The sequence below is a fragment of the Myxocyprinus asiaticus genome, chromosome 10, assembly GCF_019703515.2.
Source record: "Myxocyprinus asiaticus isolate MX2 ecotype Aquarium Trade chromosome 10, UBuf_Myxa_2, whole genome shotgun sequence".
NCBI classification, from domain to species: domain Eukaryota; kingdom Metazoa; phylum Chordata; class Actinopteri; order Cypriniformes; family Catostomidae; genus Myxocyprinus; species Myxocyprinus asiaticus.
Window position 1 is genome coordinate 24,964,292 of NC_059353.1, and position 19,625 is coordinate 24,983,916.

General features: G+C 37.9%; 2 protein-coding genes across 16 annotated transcripts in view; one reads left to right on the plus strand and one right to left on the minus strand.

Annotated features, from left to right (window-relative positions):
- The window catches only part of rubcnl (rubicon like autophagy enhancer), a 33,476-nt gene extending 29,849 nt beyond the window's left edge, over nucleotides 1–3,627 (minus strand). For 3 of the 7 annotated variants that reach the window (XM_051708344.1, XM_051708342.1, XM_051708341.1), the window contains exons 1-2: nucleotides 3,483–3,625; nucleotides 2,139–2,936 (exon numbers count right to left, since the gene is read on the minus strand). In XM_051708344.1, coding sequence (XP_051564304.1) covers nucleotides 2,139–2,936; nucleotides 3,483–3,485 — 801 coding nt within the window. In that variant the 5' untranslated portion in view covers nucleotides 3,486–3,625. Of the gene's footprint in view, nucleotides 1–2,138; nucleotides 2,937–3,482 lie in introns of all 7 variants that reach the window. The other 4 variants (XM_051708347.1, XM_051708345.1, XM_051708343.1 and 1 more) reach the window with 3 other exon arrangements.
- A 1,153-nt stretch (nucleotides 3,628–4,780) lies between these two features.
- The window catches only part of lrch1 (leucine-rich repeats and calponin homology (CH) domain containing 1), a 72,644-nt gene continuing 57,799 nt past the window's right edge, over nucleotides 4,781–19,625 (plus strand). For all 9 annotated transcript variants that reach the window (XR_007898274.1, XM_051708336.1, XM_051708338.1 and 6 more), the window contains exon 1: nucleotides 4,781–5,153. Coding sequence is in view for 8 of the 9 variants with exons in the window: in XM_051708336.1 (XP_051564296.1) it covers nucleotides 4,925–5,153 (229 nt within the window). In the remaining variant the exon portion in view is untranslated. The remainder of the gene's footprint in view (nucleotides 5,154–19,625) is intronic.

Here is a 19,625-nt window from a genome sequence, read left to right on the forward strand (position 1 = left end):
AAAAACACTCCAATCCAGGGGGCCTGGGTAGCTCAGTGGTAAAATATGCTGGCTACCACCCCTTGAGTTTGCTAGCTCGCTAGTTCGAATCCCAGTGCATGCTGAGTGACTCCAACCAGGTCTCCTAAGCAACCAAATTGGCCCGGTTGCTAGGGAGGGTAGATTCACATGGGGTAAACTCCTCGTGGTCGCTATAATGTGGTTCGTTCTCAGTGGGGCACGTGGTGAGTTGAGCGTGGTTGCCGTGGTGGATGGTGTGAAGCCTCCACACGCGCTATGTCTCTGTGGCAATGTGCTAAACAAGCCACGTGATAAGATGCGCGGGTTGAAGGTCTCAGAGGCGGAGGCAACTGGGATTCGTCCTCCACCACCCGAACTGAGGCGAATCACTACGCGACCATGAGGACTTAAAAGCACATTGGAAATTGGGCGTTCCAAATTGGGAGAAAAAGGGAAAAATAAAAAAATAAATAAAAAACTCTCCAATCCATGCAGTCGAAGCAGGCTTGTAGTTCCCGCTCTGCTTCATTGGTCCATCTCTTTACAGTCCTTACTACTGGTTTGGTTGATTTTAATTTCTGCCTGTAGGTTGGAAGAAGATGAACCAGACACTGATCAGAGAGTCCCAAAGCTGCTCTAGGGACAGAGCGATATGCATCCTTTATTGTTGTGTAACAATGATCCAGTATGTTCCTGTCTCTGGTGGGGCATGCATTTGGGCAGTTCACGTGTGAGCTTTGTTTTTTTAAAATCTCCAAGAATAATAATAACTGAGTCCGGGTATTGTTGTTCCATGTCTGTGATTTGATCAGCCAGCTGTTGCAGCGCCGCATTCAAACACGCGTTTGGCGCGATGTAAACACTCACCAGAATAAACGAGGAAAACTCCCGCGGCGAGTAGAAAGGCTTTCAGTTAATAAAGAGCGCTTCCAAATTAAGACAGCACATTCTTTTTAACGTTGTTACATCTGTACACCAACTTTCATTGATGTAAAAGCATGTTCCACCGCCTCTTGTTTTCCCCGTTAAATCCGCGATGCGATCCGCTCTGAACAGCTGATAGCCCGGCAGATGTAATGCGCTGTCCAGAATGGCTTCACTCAGCCAGGTTTCTGTGAAGCACAAGGCAGCAGAGGTTGAAAAGTCTTTGTCTGTGCGGGTGAGGAGATGTAGTTCATCCGTTTTGTTAGGAAGAGAGCGGAGATTCGCAAGGTAAATGCTCGGCAGCGTTGTTCGAAAGCCCCGCCAACGGAGTTTGACCAGCGCACCGGCTCGTCTTCCTCGCCTGCGTCTCCTGAACAACAAAGCCGCGCCTCCAACTGAAATGTCTAGCAAAATGTCTGAATATTCAAAAACCAGGAAAAGACTGTCTGGTATAAGCTGTCGAATGTTCAGCAGTTCGTCTCTGGTAAAATTGACTGGAAAAAGATTACTAAACACAGGACAAACAAACAAAAACAAAAAACAATAGGAGCGCACCACACCAAGGCAGCCATCCGCGGCACCATCATGATGTAAAAGATGTCTTTTACATGATGTAAAAGACTCCAGTTGTTAAATCCATATATTCAGAAGCGATATGATAAGTTTCACAAAATGTGAAAGAAAGTGAAAGTGGAGATTTATAGTAAAAATGGATTTACATTTTGATCTGTTTCTCACCCGCACTTATCATATTGCTTCTGAAGACATGGATTGAACCACTGGATTCTTATGGATTACTTTTATGTGGCCTTTATGTGATTTTTTGACCTTTATTAACTTGTAAGGACCTACAGAGCTGAGATATTCTTCTAAAAAAAATTTTTGTGTTCTGCAGAAGAAAGAAAGTCATACACATCTGGGATGACATGAGGGTGAGTCAGTGATGGGAGAATTTTCATTTTTGGGTGAACCATCCCTTTAAGCCATTTTCCTTGTGGTGACAGGTTGCCCCACAATGTAGCAGTTTTCACATTTTGCTGTCCTTGTGGGGACATTTGGTCCCTACATTGTAGACAAAACCTGACCCCCACACCCATACACATACATGTTTTCTATCATGGTGGGAACTTTACATTGACTTTTATTTTGAACAAATTATATTTTCTATTTCCTAACCATATCCCCCAACTATACCCCCCAAAACACACACCCACCTGGTCTAAGTCAAAACTGCTCCTGTAGAGGTCTTCTGTGCAGTATACATCAACAAATGACCCACTTTTCCTAGCTTGGCCTGAGCTCCTCTGACCAGATCCTGATGGAATGTCAGAGCAGTCTCTTCTTTTAGGCCCTGACTCGGGGCTCTTATTTTTTGGGACACTCAATCTTCTAGAAACAGACTCAGAGCTGAGCTTACTAGAGGAGTAACTGGGAAGTGACTGAGACTCTTGAGAGGCTGGTGAAATTCCACTTGTACCACAATTATCTGTGAGAAGCTCTGACTGTACTATAGACCCCTTGGGTGAACTGCAGTTCCCAAGGCAAAAAGGGAGAGAGGATTCGTCTTTGTTTATATCTGGCTTAGGTACTAAAGCTTTGTTGGGTAATACTGAAGGTTTTTCCCATTCCTCTGAGTTATTTAGCTGTTCCAGTGTATGTGGATTTGAATTGATGGAGTTAACTGTTGTAGATGAAGAGGTGGATAGTTCCAATCTATCACAAACTGGAGGTGTCAAAGACAGGCCAGCGAGAGATGGCTCTGTCTCTAGCTCTGTGTTAAATCTCTTGCAGGATATAACAGGACTGCTCCGGGGCAGGTGGTACTGTTCCTCAGGGTCAAGCAGGCTGGAATCAAAGTCACTGACTAGGGGAATTAATTCACACTCCTTCAGTTCCCTTTCATCAATATCATCATCATTACTGTCAGAGTGATTCGCATTTAAATCTGAATTAACTAACCAGCTAACAAAGTGCAGCTCTCTGACAATGTTGCCACTAGTTTTGTCATCTGACTGGAGGAGGGAAGAGAGAACAGGACAGCAAAATTATCAGGGATACAGGGGAAAACATTTTTGGTTGGCTAAACTTAGCTTAATGTTTCCATCAAGCTGAACTAGCAGGTGTAGATTATTCAAAAACAGAACACTTGGATATGCATCACTGCCATTTAATTCCCTTGATTAGTGATACTGTATAATAGCAAATAAGACATTTATTGACTTGTCAAGGAAATTACAAACTCCTCACAGAAAGTTATTTGACATGTATCCACTCTGAATGATCCAAACAATCATTTCTTAATTCATTGAGACATATGTATACACTTGATTCAAAATACAATATAACTGACTAATTACGATAACTGAAATATGATTTCTCATGACTGCAACAATTTGAAAGCTGTGGCTACTTTGAATTACAGTGAAATTAGTACATTACCCCATGATTCTTACCACTTCTAACAGCTGAGAATAGTTTAAAGACATGGGCTTGAATATTTGAAAGCCATCTAGCAGGATAAATACCATTTACCATATCTCTTACCAAAAACAACTTACCATATCTCATTCGAATTTTCAGAAACTACTAGAAACGAGAAAACGTTGCTTTCATTTGTGATATGATCTGCTTCATCTCGAAGTCTTTCACTTCCTCAGTCTGTAAATGAGGCAGTGCTCAATTGCTTTAGAGAAGCAGAACAGTGTTGCACTTGCTTGATTAGATGACTAATCTGACACTTTGTCTGGTGGTGAGAACTGCCTGTATACAGACTAAGTATGACTAAAATAAGAGCAATAATCCAATATAAAATGACAGCTTGATTATTGTTATGCATGTAAAATGGGTAACACTTTAGGTTCCATTTGTAAACATTAGTTCATGCATTAGGGATCATGAACAAACAATTAACAATATACAGTATTCTTTACATAATTTATTAATCTTTGTTAATGTTAGTTTAAAAAAAATGCAGTTGTTCATTGTTAGTTCATGTAAATTCATAGTGCATTAACTAATGTTAACAAATATAACTTTTGATTAAAAAAATGCATTACTATATGATTAAATTAACATTAAGATTAATAGATTCTTAATAATTATTGTTCATTGTTAGTTCATGTTAACTAATGTTGTTAACTAATGTAAACAAATGGAACCAAATTGTAAAGTGTTGCCATAATAAGTTATATGCAACACATTTGCTTAATTTTAAAGCTTCTTTATGTCTCCATGTACCCTATTATAGGAAAGTAATTATTACAGCCAGCAGTTACAGTTATTACTGTGTACAGTTATGAAGTCAGCCACCCATATAGATGGTTCATAAATTGGGTCATTAATTGTAAGCCCACAAACTCATTTTAAGACACTTTGGTTCAGAACTATGTTTATGCACAATGTGCCGCTAGATTCTAGTCACTTTTTTAAAATGTTCATAGCAAAAAGTTACAAATGTAGCCTATTGTTTACAACACACACTGGGCTATAATTTGTTTCGTGGCTAATGTTGTAAAAAAAAAAATAAATAAAAAATATACAATAAATAAATAATAATAATAATAATAATAATAATAATAATAAAACTTAGCCCTAACAGGGAAATTATAGTTTATTGAGAATGGTGCATTTATTGTGTACTTCATACAATTTAATTGCTTATAAAATAAGATTTTGGTAAGAATGGCTTTTATAAATTTTTATGGTTGTCCATCTAGTAAACTTTTATAACAGGAAGCTGTGTAACGTCATTAAACGCACCGACACATATGGCTGTTTTTGCTAATGTACAGCAGATGGCGCTGTAGTACAGGTCAGTAAATCCGTTATTGGCACGCTGTCAGTTCCTAAACAGAAACTGCGCAGACGCGTTAAGGACAGTGAGAGGAAAGTCCTCTAGGAGGAAATTCACGCACTACTGTTACTTGAGACCAGCACATTTTCTTTGGGAAATACCGATCGCAGAGCCTCTAGTTTTGTATATTTTCCCGATTGGGCGAATATGGCGACGCTGGGACCAGAGCCCCGTCCTCACTCCCAGCTGCCTCCTGCCGCATTACAGGCGAACCTCAGCGGACTGGGCTCAAACACGAACCTGCCTCTCAACCGGGGCTTGGAGAGGGCTCTGGAGGATGCGGCGAACTCTGGATTTCTAAACCTCAGCACAAGAAAACTGAAAGAATTCCCTCGGACAGCATCTAATTATGACCTGACGGATACGGTTGAAGCAGGTGAAGTACTGCTACAGGATGATGCTGCTTTATTTGTGTTTAAGCACGCTGTGCGCAGAAAATGCGTAGAATATTTTCAGACGTGGAACCTCAAGTGAAATGTTGCTCAAAATGTGTTTTGTCGCATTTTTTTTTTTTTTTTTTTTAACAAATTCTAGATCTATAGGCTATTCTATTATAGATTTAAGGCCTTCATTCAAAAGCAAAACAAACGAAACGTCTGTGTCAGTAGTGAGGAAGAAATGTTATAAAGTAGATGTTGTGGACAGGAAAGTGTCCAGAATGAGGGTCGAGATGAAGATATGGGCGCTACTAAACTTCTACTACAGGCTTTAGATGCATTATAAACTTGCTGCACCATGAAGCTTTGAGGATATATGGGACAGAAGTAGAGGATGTTGTTTTTGTTGTTGGTGGGGAACTGGCCATGTATACTTTCTATTTGACCAACTTGTCCACATAGTGAGTTCTCTGGAAATCCCCTTACGCAAATAACAGGAGAAAGATCTCAGATCCATCTTTGGAGAACACAACAATGAAATGAAAGTGAGTTTACAGTAAGGCAGTTTTGCATTAGGTTATGGCTGAAACATATCGAAAATATGTCCTGTTCCTAATTTTCTCCAAAATCAGAACTAACAAATAAGAAATTATATTTTTCATATAGAAAATGAAGCATATTTTAGGGCCTTTAAAGGGACAGATCACCCAAATATTCAAATCTCTCATCATTTACTCACCCTCATGCCATCCCAGATGTGGATGACTTTATTTCCTCTGCTTTTTAGAAGAATATCTCAGATCTTTGGGTCCATACAATGCAAGTGAATGGTGACCAGAACTTTGAAGTTCCAAAAAGCATATGGATTAAACCACTGGAGTCGTATGGATTACTTTTATGTTGCTTTTATATGCTTTTTGGACCTTCAAAGTTCTGGCCTCCATTCACTTGCATTGCATGGCCCTGCAGAGCTGAGATATTTTTCTCAAAATCTTTGTTTGTTTTCAGCAAATGAAAGAAAGTTATACACATCTGGGATGGCATGAGGGTGAGTAAATGATGAGAGAATTTTTGGGGGAACTGTCCCTTTAAGGCTCTTTACAGTGTGACATTATTGTCATGACAGTTATGCATATTTTACCCCCCCCCCCCCATTCTCATTACCACAATGCGGAAAAAAGATTACGATGCTCTCATTACCGCAACCTGAAAAAATGACTTATTATTCAAATTGTAAAGTGCTTATAGTACTCCATTGTACAACAGCATTCTTTTTTTTACTGTAATACATTAATACTGTAAAAATGACTGGTACAGTAATGAGAATCAGTAAAAACAATGGGAATGGTATAAGTGTGGTAATGAGAATTTGGGGGTAAAATGTGCCTAAAAATTTTGTCACAATACAATATTAATAGTTAAAAAGAAGAAGAAAAAAAATCAGTGGTCCTAAATGTGTGCTTTATTTTCATTATGCAAAATATATTTTAATTATTTTTATTTTATTTGGGGTTAAATATGACCAGGAAATATTTTCTTGACAGGTTTTGTGAGAATCACCTTATGTATAATTTGAAACAGTATACTGGAGACCTTTTGTTGCCTCGTTATTGCCTGGGTTTAATAATCAACTTGTACCTATTAACGGTGTCATTTAGAAAAACACTCGGAAGAAAACACTTCTTATCAAAATTCCAGAAATTAAATTCATGCATTTAAAAATCATATATAAAACATATATCTATTTGGCCTATGTTTTCATGACAGTTGACAGAAATGATCATGAGTGGGAGACCTGTTTCCGTTCCCCTTGAATTCCGAAACACTCCCCTTAGGGGGCAGAAGAACAGCTAAAATAGGAAACAGGAAAGGGCAGTCCGTGGTAATTGCGAATTCCTAGCATTCTTAAAAGCTCTTTCTGAAGTACTTTAATGCAGGAAATCGTACATTCAGTCCACAATGACATTTGGAAAGTAAAAAGTGTTGGTAATTGACCACAAGTGATATCTTCATCTGTTTATGCTGACACAGCTCATACACATCGCCACCCTTCCCTCACACTGTGAACGTTGTTTTTGATTTAAAATAGCAAAAGATGGATTGAAAGTCATAATGCATGTAAAAATTGTTTCACAGAGCCACATTAAGATTCATGACTTCATGATATGCTTCTACATCCAATGTAAATGGCCTATTTTGCTCTTAAACATATTAAAACTCACTAAGTTTGTGTGTTCCTCTGAATAATTAAAAATATTGTTGACAGTGTAGCTGTTAAAAGGACTCCAGCTGAAGTGTTTGGACTCAATGAGGTGTCTCTGAGTAGCTGAACTCAGGATTTCAGCTACTGAAGGACTAGAATTCCTCAGAAGTTGTCAGTTTTCCTGCTTTTCTACTGATGCAAGATATTTCAAGCTGAGACTTGTTGGACTCAAACATACAGTACTGTGCAAAAGTGTTAGGCACATAAAATATTTCACAAAAACATTTGTCTTAAGATGGTTATTTATATCTTCAGCTTTATTGAGTCAAATGGCATACATTTTAGACTCTCAAACATTCCTTTTGCAAATAGAATAGAACAGAATAGAATAACAGGGAGCCCTGCAACAGATTGCATGACCCCCACAGAGCCCCCCACTGAACATCGAGTCTGAGATTACATGAGACAGAAGCAACTGAGACAGCCTAAATAGATAGAAGAACTGTGGTGAATTCTCCAAGAAGCTTGGTACATCCTATCTGCCAACAACCAAGATAAACTGTGTCCAGGTGTACCTAGGAGAAATGGTGCTGTTTTGAAGGCAAAAGTGGTCACACGAAATATTGATTTAGCTTTTTTTTTTTTGTTTACTGGTCTTTGTATGATGTTAATTGATAAATGAAAACTATTCATGGCATTATTTCTGAAGAAATCCTCACTAGGCAAAGTTTTTCACAAGTGCCTAAAACTTTTGCACAGTACTGTAAATTCTTTCTCTCTTGCACTCCCTCCACCATTTTGTGGCAAGAATGGCTCACAGATTTCCACAGGTGCTGTGGTGTTGGGTCATTTCTACTACTAATAAGACCCCTTGTGTAGTTGTATTTGTGGCCTCGAGCTCTCTTTAATGTCATCCATTCTTCAGGTGTAAGATGCCCTTTAATTTTGCTTCAGGACCTGGTACACACCAACACTGTGTATACAATAAATGAGTTAAAACAATAGAAAGCAGAACAGTGTTCCATGCATAGCAGAACTTTACTGGAACTGGGGGATTTGTGGAAAGGCCCATCATATCAAAGAAGGGTTTCTATAAAATTCCAACACAACTAAAAGTGAAAGCACACATTTATAATAACATTTTTAAATGCACATCATTGTGGGGTGATGAAAGCATGACAAACTTAGGTACACGTGTCAGAGGGCATATCATTAGAACGTGAAGGATAATACAGAGAAAGATAAATATATGCATTCACTGAGCACTTTATTAGGAACACCTGTACATCTACTTATTCATGCGATTATCTAATCAGCCAATCATGTGGCAGCAGTGCAATGCATAAAATTCAGATACGGGTCAGGAGCTTCAGTTAATGTTCACATCAATCATCAGAATGGGGAAAAAATGTGATCTCAGTGATTTCGACCGTGGCATGATTCTTGGTGCCAGAAGGGATGGTTTGAGTATTTCTGTAAATGCTGATCTCCTGGGATTTGCCTGCGCAACAGTCTCTAGAGTTTACTCAGAATGGTGCCAGAAAACAAAACAGAAACACCTTGTTGATGAGAGAGGTCAACAGAGAATGGGCAGACTGGTTCAAGCTGACAGAAAGGCTATAGTAACTCAGATAACCACTCTGTACAATTGTAGTGAGCAGAATAGCATCTCAGAATGCACAACACGTCGACCCATGAGGCGGATGGGCTACAACAGCAGAAGACCATGTTGGGCACTTTATTAGCACCATAGTGTTTCTAATAAAGTGCTCAGTAAATGTCTATATATTTATGTTATTTATTTGTTAATTTCGAAATCTGAAAGTCACTTGCCAAATTACCCCTTACAGAAAACTTTTTGGCAGCTGCTTTAATAAGACACATCCAGAGAGAGAATCTTGAATCATGAGATGGAGGAGTGCAATGTAGTGTTATGTACTGAACTATGTAACAGATGACCTACCACACACACTAACACACTTCCCCACACATAAGTACACACACCCACTTCTTGTTGCATACAGTATGGCCTGTGCCTCAAACCTCTCATTGATGAGAGATGGTCTTCTGCACATGCTGTTACAGTGAATCCATCCTCTCTCTTTCTCTCTCTCTCTCTCTCTTTTTCTCACCTCCCACTTCTACTCTCAACCTACGCAAGTACATTTAGAAGCCATGCACGAGATCACGCATATACACAAAGATTGTTACACAACGTATGCATTTATGTGTCCAGTCTTTAAACTGGGACACACATATAGACACTCACAAATTATATTATGCACAGACACACTCACCACACAAACCCTCTTTCACATGACAACATTTTCATAAATGTGGGCATACAAGTGCAAATCTTATTTCTGACAAACAATCTGAGTCATTGCTTTTGTTGTAGACGTCATGGTTTAATTTCAATGTGACAACTGCTAATCGGATCATAGTATAGAGTATTGAGTGATGGTCTTAATTTCAAAACTATATACTGTATATTTAATACCACATGCCATTAAAAGACATTCTGGTAAAATAATCTCATTTTCAATTTACTTTCCATGGGGAACTTGTACGCTTTTGTGGGTGGATGCAGAGGTGTTGAATGCTTAGTTAAGAGAATTAGGCTATGTGATTATACCCACACACAATGTACACACTCAAGCTTCCCCAAATATTGGGTATCTATGTGTAGGAGTGCATCTCGTCTCTGGGAAACAACACTTTGGATAAACATTATGCATTAAAGATGCATTACATCAACACCTTTCAGAATGTTTGCTAATGCACCATGGCAACAACGGCTTACTGATTACAAACCTCAACACTCTCTGATAAGAAGCAAAAACACAAAGGAAACCGGAAGGAAAATGGAATGCAAAAAATAAATGAGACTTTCACCAACGGTGTATATATATAGACTACTCTTAAAATTAACATTTAATTATCTTTCTTATGTGTAATCAGAGATAGTATCAGGAAGCGATAGATCACTGATAAAATGAGAATTGGTGTGCTCAGCATGGCAGCTGTAGAATAGAAGTCCTGCCTTTCAGTTAAAAGCCAAATGCACTGATTAATGTATGAATACATCTGCATATTTCAGAATTAACTGAGTCAGTGGACATCATTATTACAGTTAAGAAACTGATGAGGACCTGTTTAAATTAGGATTTCTAAAGAGGGCTTATATTTTTGTGCTTGTGAGTGTGTGGGTGTGAGACTTAATGGGGACACCAGTGTCCTGAAGGGTTTGGCTTAAAAGGCTTGTAGGGCTCTTCATAATCTATGCAATGTTATTTTGAGTTTCACAGAGTTGCTTGATGGTTCTGAATGGATTTTATTGTCATTGTGGAAATGAAAGGAATGACAGAAACGTGAGGGATATTTTTGTTTCAGGATTCAGCATTAAATTTAAAGGTGCTTAACGAGGCATCTGTCTGACTGTAGCTTCTGAGGGAGTTTACACACCTGACTTGTTTGGAGCATTTGTTTCTGAATCCGATGCGTTTTCTCCCTTAGTTAGGTTCGTTTATGCATATCTGAACACGACAATCGCACTCGGATCCGCTCCAAAACAATCGGTCCGAGATCACTGGTGGTCTCAGACCGATTGCAAACAAACTCTAGGGCGGTGTGCTTGTAGTGAGAATGCAATCCTACCCAAAGGACCAATGAACCAAACAATATCCCTATAAAAACCACGAACGTATCTGATGGATCTTCGGAGGAGACATCTGTAGGTCAGCTCGTCACTGTAATTCATCATCAAAAGTGGACATCATTGCACGTTTAATATATGAGCTGATTTATAGTTTCGTACAATCGCTTCTCTCTTTTGAATAGTGGCAGAACACCGGTAGGAAGGTGTCATCATCTTTTTGACAGAAAAAAAAATGTTTTTACGTGGCTTAACTCTGCTGTTTGTGTGTGTGTGTGTGTGTGTGTGTGTGTGTGTGTGTGTGTGTGAGTGTTCGAGAGTGAACCCTGTGACCGTGAGAACAGGCACTTTTTAATGCATAAATACTGCAAAAACAACCAGAGCCCGACCGATATGGGATTTTTGAGACCGATACTGATTTTAGAGAGGGAAAATTCACCGATTACCGATATGGTGGCCAATATAGTTAATTTTTGAGCTGAAATGAAAACAGACCTTTTCTATGTGGATTTTTCACCGATTTTGCACCAATATGACTATCCAAAGGTACTCAGAAGGCTGCTTTCTTAAATATTTTTATCACAGAAAATTTGACATTATTATTATACATTGTCAACAAATACTAGAAATAAACACTGAGAAAATAAAGAATAAATAAAAATACAATAAATAGCTAAATAATCATCAGTACTGTTTAGTATCACTCAAATGCTGACCATTAAAATTAGGGCTGCACCTAACGATTATTTTTTTATCAATTAATCTAACGATTCTTTTTCCGATTAGTCGATTAATCTAACGACTAATTTGCCGATTATTCTAAAGATTTTTTATAATTATTACTTGATTAATATAACAATTAATTAACCCAAAATAAATATAAAAATCTTGTCTCATTAATATTTCAATATTTTATCATCTTCTCTTAAACACAAACAAATGTACAAGAAACAAAGTGTGCACTGCAGGGCATTATTCTGCAACAAAAAAACTATGAATGCGAACTTTAATACAGTGAAAAAGACACTCTATTAGCATAACATAAATAAATATATATAAATAAAAAAAAATTTCCAACATTCTTTTGAATGTCCATGTACTAAAATAAAATATTTGATGCCATGAGTGTACCTTCATTAACTATTAGTATTATTTTAAATGGCCATGGAAAATGAAGCAATGTGATAATTTTACCTGGTTGCAAAAAGTAGTCCGTTAATTTACCTGATGAACTTTCACCTTTTGCTGACCCTTTATGCTTCGCAGAGCTAATGTATGCTTCTAAATCACTTGCACCTTTATTAGCAACTGACACATAAGTGCCAGCTTTACATGTCAAACATTCTGCTTCCCACGGATCTCGACCTGGACGAAAGCATGGGAATTTTTTTGCAAATCTTCTGTAAATTTGCACTTTCGTTTGGGCATTGTTTCCACTCAGCTGTCATTTGCTGCTGCTGTCAAGCAACTCTTTGATGCCAAACACAACAGCGCTTTGCGCGTTTGCGGAGAGATTGACAGGCAGGAATTTGGCCAATAGTTGCTACAAGCCTCTTATAATTGACCAATTGGTGTGCGAGAAGGCGGGACTTACAAAGAGGGGTTAAAGTAATGCAAATATGTGCGCACACACAATAAAGTATTTGACCAGATGCACACCATAATGCAACTAAAGCCGAATCCCAGACATTTTCGCAAATTTAGAAATCCCAGCCGGACGCTTTTTTAAGGTCTGAAAAAGAGGACATGTCCGGGAAAAAGAGGACGTATTGTCACCCTACGTTAGCAGCAGTGCAGAAATTACTTTTAACATGGGGGCGATGAGGAAACATTTAGAAAATCAATTTAAAGTGACTACTACTAACAGAAACACATGTTGTAATACTAATATGTCATGCTTGGGTGGGGATAAAAAGTAAACAGGACTTACGGTGCTGCCTTGCTGCCATCTTGACAAAGCGCTCTGGGATGCTTTCGCTTCATGTGTTCGTTCATGGCGGTTGTACTGCTGTGATAAGCCATTTCCAATTTGCATAGCTTACACAGCACCACATTGTTGGGTCTCTGGCTAAAATACTGCCACGCTTTAGATGACCATAGGCGAGTTTTTTTTTAGCTGCAGCTTGTTCTTCGGGGGAATCCATACTTAAACCGGGCGCTGCCATTTTAATTACTCCATTGCGACGTGCCGACGCATGTTATGCAAATCGACGTATTTCTGTAATCGATGACGTCGATTACGTAGATGAATTGTCCCAGCCCTAATTAAAATAAAGAATAAATAAAATAAATAGCTAAATAAACATCAGTACTGTATGTTTAGTATTAGTCAAATGCTGACCATGAAAATAAAGAATAAATAAAAATAAAACTAATAGTTAAATAAACATCAGTACTGTTTAGTATCAGTCAAATGCTGACCATTAAAATAAAGAATAAATAAAAATAAAATAAATAGCTAAATAAACATCAGTATTACTGTTTAGTATCAGTCAAATGCTGACTATATTAATACTGCCAGTCAATTAGGGGCAGGTTGTAAAACAAGAAGCATTTACACCGGTGTTACGCCTTATTCTGCTATGCAAGTTCAGGGGAAACTTTCAACGGTGGAAAACCAGACTTTTAAATATTACATTTTATAAATGTAACCACTGGAATTGTTTGGTTGAATATATCGGCCGACCGATATATCGGTCGGGCACTAATCTTTACAGGTATGTCAATGGATGCGCTAAATCTGGAACAGCGTACAAACATTGTGACCAATAAGTGGACAGTTTGCTCACATGTGACTTTTATTGACACAGTTTTGGTCCGTTTTAAAATGTTGTCTTGTGAATGTGAGCCAAACCAAGATGAAATTGCAACATTGTAACAATTTTAGCCCCTTTTACTGAACAAATCGAACGAGCTACAGGTCATCAGCCTTTTCCATGTCTGTTTGATTTCCGCATTCTCCAGTTCAAACAAATAAGGCTGGGCATAGAAATGCATCTATTCTTTGACTTAACTCTTCAGACATTTTTTGTAAGTTCTGTTTTCTGGTTTGTGTGCAGCTGTGTTGTGTTTTCTGTTGTTAATATCGCTGGTGGTCCGGTTGAAGTGAAACAAAGCAGTTTCTCGCTTGAATGCCCCATCTCATGAGCCGGGATAGCGTTACTGCTGCTCTCGTTACACACTCATGACAGCAATGGTCGGTGAGCATTTTCACTAAATAATAAATTCGATTTTGGTTTGTTTCTCACCATATGCCTTCAAAACAAGGCATGAGTCGAATACAATAATTAGAATTCTGAATTATACTTTATGAAGCTTGAAGAGGTGTAAACAATGACTGAATTCTCTTCTTTTTGGGTGAACAATCCTTTTAATGTAATGCAATGCTATAAAATATGTAAATGACACATCACATACACATAGATGTAAACACATTCCATAGACTTCTGTTCTTCTGCATTAATTTCTGTGCCCTAACCTAACGTTATCCCCTTGCATTTACAGACCCTTTTGTGGCATTTTTATAGTCAGTTAAACATCATTTGGGAGATTAGCTTTTTTACTAGTGAGAACCATCCTCAAGTGTTTTTTGGAAATGTGGGCCTCACAGATATATAGTAACAAGTTCACTCTTGTTTGACCACTGTGACAAGGAGGAGGGCGGGGCTGGGCCATGACTCAGGCTAATCGGCCGAGGAGAGGGATAAGTGCGGCGAGATGCGGCAGTTCAAGATAGAGAGAGCCATACGCAGCTGCCGTGTGTGTGCGTTTATGTTTGTGTCTTTTTGTTTCATTAAACATTATTTTGATAGTTTGTCCGGTTCCCGCCTCCTCCTGTCCATTGAACCTTGTTACAGCCACATTTTGGACTTCTTCTTGAGCTCACTTTAGCTCTTATTTCTCTTTCATTTTTAGGCACAGTTTTACTTCTCAAGTTAATCTTTTCAAAATGACAAGACTTAAGCTTGAGCTTACATGTAGTTTGCTAATGCATGAATATGAATGTTTTATGGCTTAATGGTGTCTCTAGCTCTGCATTTATATTGACACCAGACACAAATTTATTAGGGCTGTGACAGGTGGGTTGTAAAGATCATAATATACAAAATAGCAAGCCTGCTAGCTTGTTATCTGCACTGCTCTAGATAAACGAATTGTTGTACCTTTGCTGGAAAACGTTATTTAATTGAAGTGTTGGGTTTAACTTGACTGTCATTATGAGATTTTTGAATTACATACAAAGTTTAGGAACTGTCCCAGACAGTTTTTGTTTAATCATTTATGCTTTTTTAAACCAATTTAAAGAAATAGTAAAAGAGAACACAAGTACGTTTTTACACACATTTACTTGCTCTTCACACAGATTTCCAGGAACAGTTATTCTAATAAAGGTGCATTCCAGTAAATCCCTCATGATTTTTCAGCATACTTGTAACTAGGGCTGCCCCCGACCAAAGATTTTCCTAGTCGACAAATAGTCGTTAGTTTAAGCCATTAGTCGACTAGTTGTCGCACGTTTATGATATTAATTTAATTACTTAAATATATATTTTGGGAGGGGGTGGGGGCATCAGAAAGTGGTTTGAGTTCCAGGGCTGAGAAAGAATGTTATAAGTAACATTGCTAACACTTCTACATTACTGAGAAATACTAAACCATAATAATGAGCCTTTAAAATATAAATTTTACAAGCGCACGCACGAAGCGAGCCACAGTGACTCCAGCAAAAGTGGTAATGATTCTGAACATGTCAGAAAAACCAGAAAGGAGACTGTCTGAACGTTTTGTTAATTTATAGAGAGAAATGCATATCAAGTTACCTTGCAGTAAGCAAGGTACAATTTAGCTTCCCCACTCCCCACAAACACTTGGATAAGCCTAATAGCACATATTTATCTAGGTTATCTAACGTTAGAGCGAGAAGCCATGCTAAGAGGCTAACGTTATGCTACTTACGTTTCAAATGATAAGCCATGTTTGAGGTCGATGAATGATAGGCGAACGTTTGCCTGCAGAGTTTGCATGTCACCTTCTTGGGGTCATCCTTTACCCTCTCGAAATGATCCCACACTTTGGATTTCCTGCCTGGATTTCTTTTTCTTTTTTTTTTTTTCCTGCGACCAACCGACCAATCAAAACTTGGTTGACCAAGACTCTTCTCATCGACTAATGTTTGGTCGACTATTAGGGGGCAGCCCTACATGTAACTCTTAAGAAACTGGTCACTACACATTGTTTCTGGCAAACTGGGCCTTTGGGCTCATTTGGAAAAGACTTGATTCATGAACTCAAGTGGAGATCAAGTCCCTAGTAATTGCATCAGGCTCAACGTACAGTTTCAAGTATTTTAATATTTGGAAAGGTCTACAATGAGATTCACAGCTCTGATTGGTTCTTTGTGGTTGTTTGCGTTCTTACTTGGCTTTTATTTTCATCTCCCATCTCTGAGATCAGCTTTAGACAACATACATTTCCATGATTGTCTAGACTAGTCTATTTGTTTTTAGTGTTGATTTGATGCTGGTTAAATGCTGGAAAACTAATTTAGTCAAACTGGTTGACCAGCATGGCTTCTCTTATGAAGCTAGTTGACTAAGGACGGGGGTGTCCAAACTTTTTGGGTCGGGGGCCAAATGCAGAGAAAAATATGGTGCTGCAGGCCGAATTGCTTTAAAATTAAAAAAGGGCTAGATGCTACTAGATTGCCACTATGCATAATCTTTATATTGTGCACTTAAAGGAGCTATATGTAAGATTGACAACGTGTTTGAAATGGGTACTGCAGTCCAAATTCAAAATATTGGAGAGTTGTCTGCCCCGCCCCAGACTTGAAGCTCATGCGGGTTGCCCAGAATGTTGACACGCAAATTAGCCAACTCTGCATCCGTTTTAAAGGTTTTCTTGGCTTTAAGCTGTCTCCATCTCCCAAAGGCATCTCCAGTATTTATACTTGTTTTACTACGCCTCTGATCATGGTGGTTTTTAGACGGATGACGAGGCTTTTTAGGTCGGGTGGAATCTGTTGTCTCTGATCCAGTTCGTTTGCTGGCTTCCATGTCTGCAGCACGCAGTGTTGTTTGCCCTCAAACTTGTTCAGATCTGGCAACTCGGTGGTGTCGAAATACTGTTGGTGTGTGGGCAGTGGGCAGGATCACACAGGTCAAAACATAAACAGAAATTCCGGCCCGGAATGGAAACTTCAAAGTAGAATATACTGGCTGTAGCATTGTTATCGGTGAAGCTAGTATTTCAACTTAGCATGTTTCCCTAATGACATATGATGGTCATTTTATGATTTAGTACAGTAAAAATATTACATATAGCACCTTTAATATTACACAAGTTTGTGTTATATGGTATGCTTGTGTAGGCCAACATGAAAAATAAAGGATAGGCTATTTCACTCACCAACGTCACTTATAATGGAATAGTGATGTGTCTTATACGAAATATTATACTCACTTATTTACATGTTTATCTTTATGATATCCATTCAGTGTCACTGCAAAGCACACACACACACATACATATTTGTTTCAAACCGTATGACTTTTTTCTATGTTAGGCAGCATGACAGCCTCAGTCACCATTCACTTTCATTGTACGGGAAAAAAGATGCAATGAAATTGAATGGTGACTGAGACTAACATGCTGATTGCCTAACATCTCCTTTTGTGTTCCATTGAAGAAAGTCATATAGGTTTAGAACAACATGAGGGTGAGTAAATGATGACAAAATTTTCATTTTTGGGTGAACTATACCTTTAAAAAGCCTGGCGGGGACACCAGCATCCAAAATACAACATAAGCTGTTGTGTTTGTGATGAATTTTAGCAGGGTTCTTGAGAAATAATCACGGTCACAGACCTACTGTAATTTGTTGTCTCTTGGAGAAATTTTCTTTAGTATCACAATATTATTATCAATATAATATTTATAATATATTATAAATTATATATTAAAATGATAGAATATTTATAATTTATCAGTATCATTTAAATTTTCAACTAAAGCATTGTGAGGTTTTTAGGTGGGCAGTATCTAAGCAGGTTTTTATGTGTTGGGGAAGGGGTGTGTTTCCCAATTTTCTCCTGGAGGAAATGGCCTTTTCTGTATGTGTTATCATACAATGAGCCAGGGAGGAGACAACATCCTGCCTCTGTCTTACAGAACAAACCTGTGTGTATTATGCTGTTATACAGTTAGAAAGGTAGACAAATGTATAAAACAGCATAAAAAAGTATGAATGCAGATGTAGAGACATCTGGACAAGGTCAGGGATAAACTGAGATGGAATGTATTGTATGAAGGTAAAAAGGTAGCAAAACACAAGAACCTGTAGATTTGAAAACTTGTACAATAAATATTGGTTCTTGTAAGTTTAAATTTACATTCACAGCCCATTGTGAAAACTTATAAAATGAAGTTAAATTTTGCAATCTGCACTCACAGACAATAATCAAAAACCTGTGTTTTTAATTCAAAGTTGCAGACAAATAGTCACAAATGTGTAAAATGACATTCACATACAATGACAGACACAAACTTGCATTTCATATTTACTTTAATTTAGTTTCCCATTACAACCACAAGTCTGTACTTACAACCTCTCAATGCTGCAGCTTCAAAAAAACCTTGACTTTTGCAACAATTTTTGCAATAAACCTGTAGCAAAACTAAATTGTGCATTTGTAATTCCAATGCAAGAGCAGGCAGCCGGGGTTGGAGGATGTAGTGCTTCATAATAGCCAGTGCTGGTCCTAGCCTTTTGGGGGACCTGAAAGGCTAGTGTGATCATAACCCCCAAAACTATTCCCCCACCCCTCAAGCCTTTCTCGCTGAGCAGATTTGCAGTAAACAAACAACTGTGAGTTCATTTCAAGAGACATTAGTATTTATCACTTTTTATACTGACAATAGGCCAACAGGATATAATGTACCAAATTTAAATAAATAAAAGGAAAAGAAACAAAAGGGCAGTCTTCAGAGTCAGTTGGCAGGGCATTTGCTGGCTGTACATTACTGGTGCTGCTGGTCTTACTGATGAAATTGAGAATTGTTGTTGAGGGCATACAAGTGCAGAACAATTTGATTCTTCATTTCAAATTGCCTAACACAATGCAAAGTAATAATATCAGATAAGATTACATTATTGACAAAGTTTATGCATTTTATTTGGACTTTTTAATTAAGTAGGTTAGGCCTATTTATATAGCATGTTTAAAACAACAACATTTCTGCTAAAGTTGAAAGGACAGTTAAAATATCTGTGAACTATAAGAACTTAAACCTAAAGCAGATTAAACAAGATTAAACAATAAACAAAATTAAATGAAATGCAGTTGAATTCAGAAGTTTACATACACCTTAGCCAAATACATGTAAACTCCGTTTTTCACAATTCCTGACATTTAATCGTAGAAAACATTCCCTGTCTTAGGTCAGTTAGGATCATTATTTTAAGAATGTGAAATGTCAGAATAATAGTAGAGAGAATTATTTATTTCAGCTTTTATTTCTTTCATCACATTCCCAGTGGGTCAGAAGTTTACATACACTTTGTTAGTATTTGGTAGCATTGCCTTTAAATTGTTTAAGTTGGGTGAAACGTTT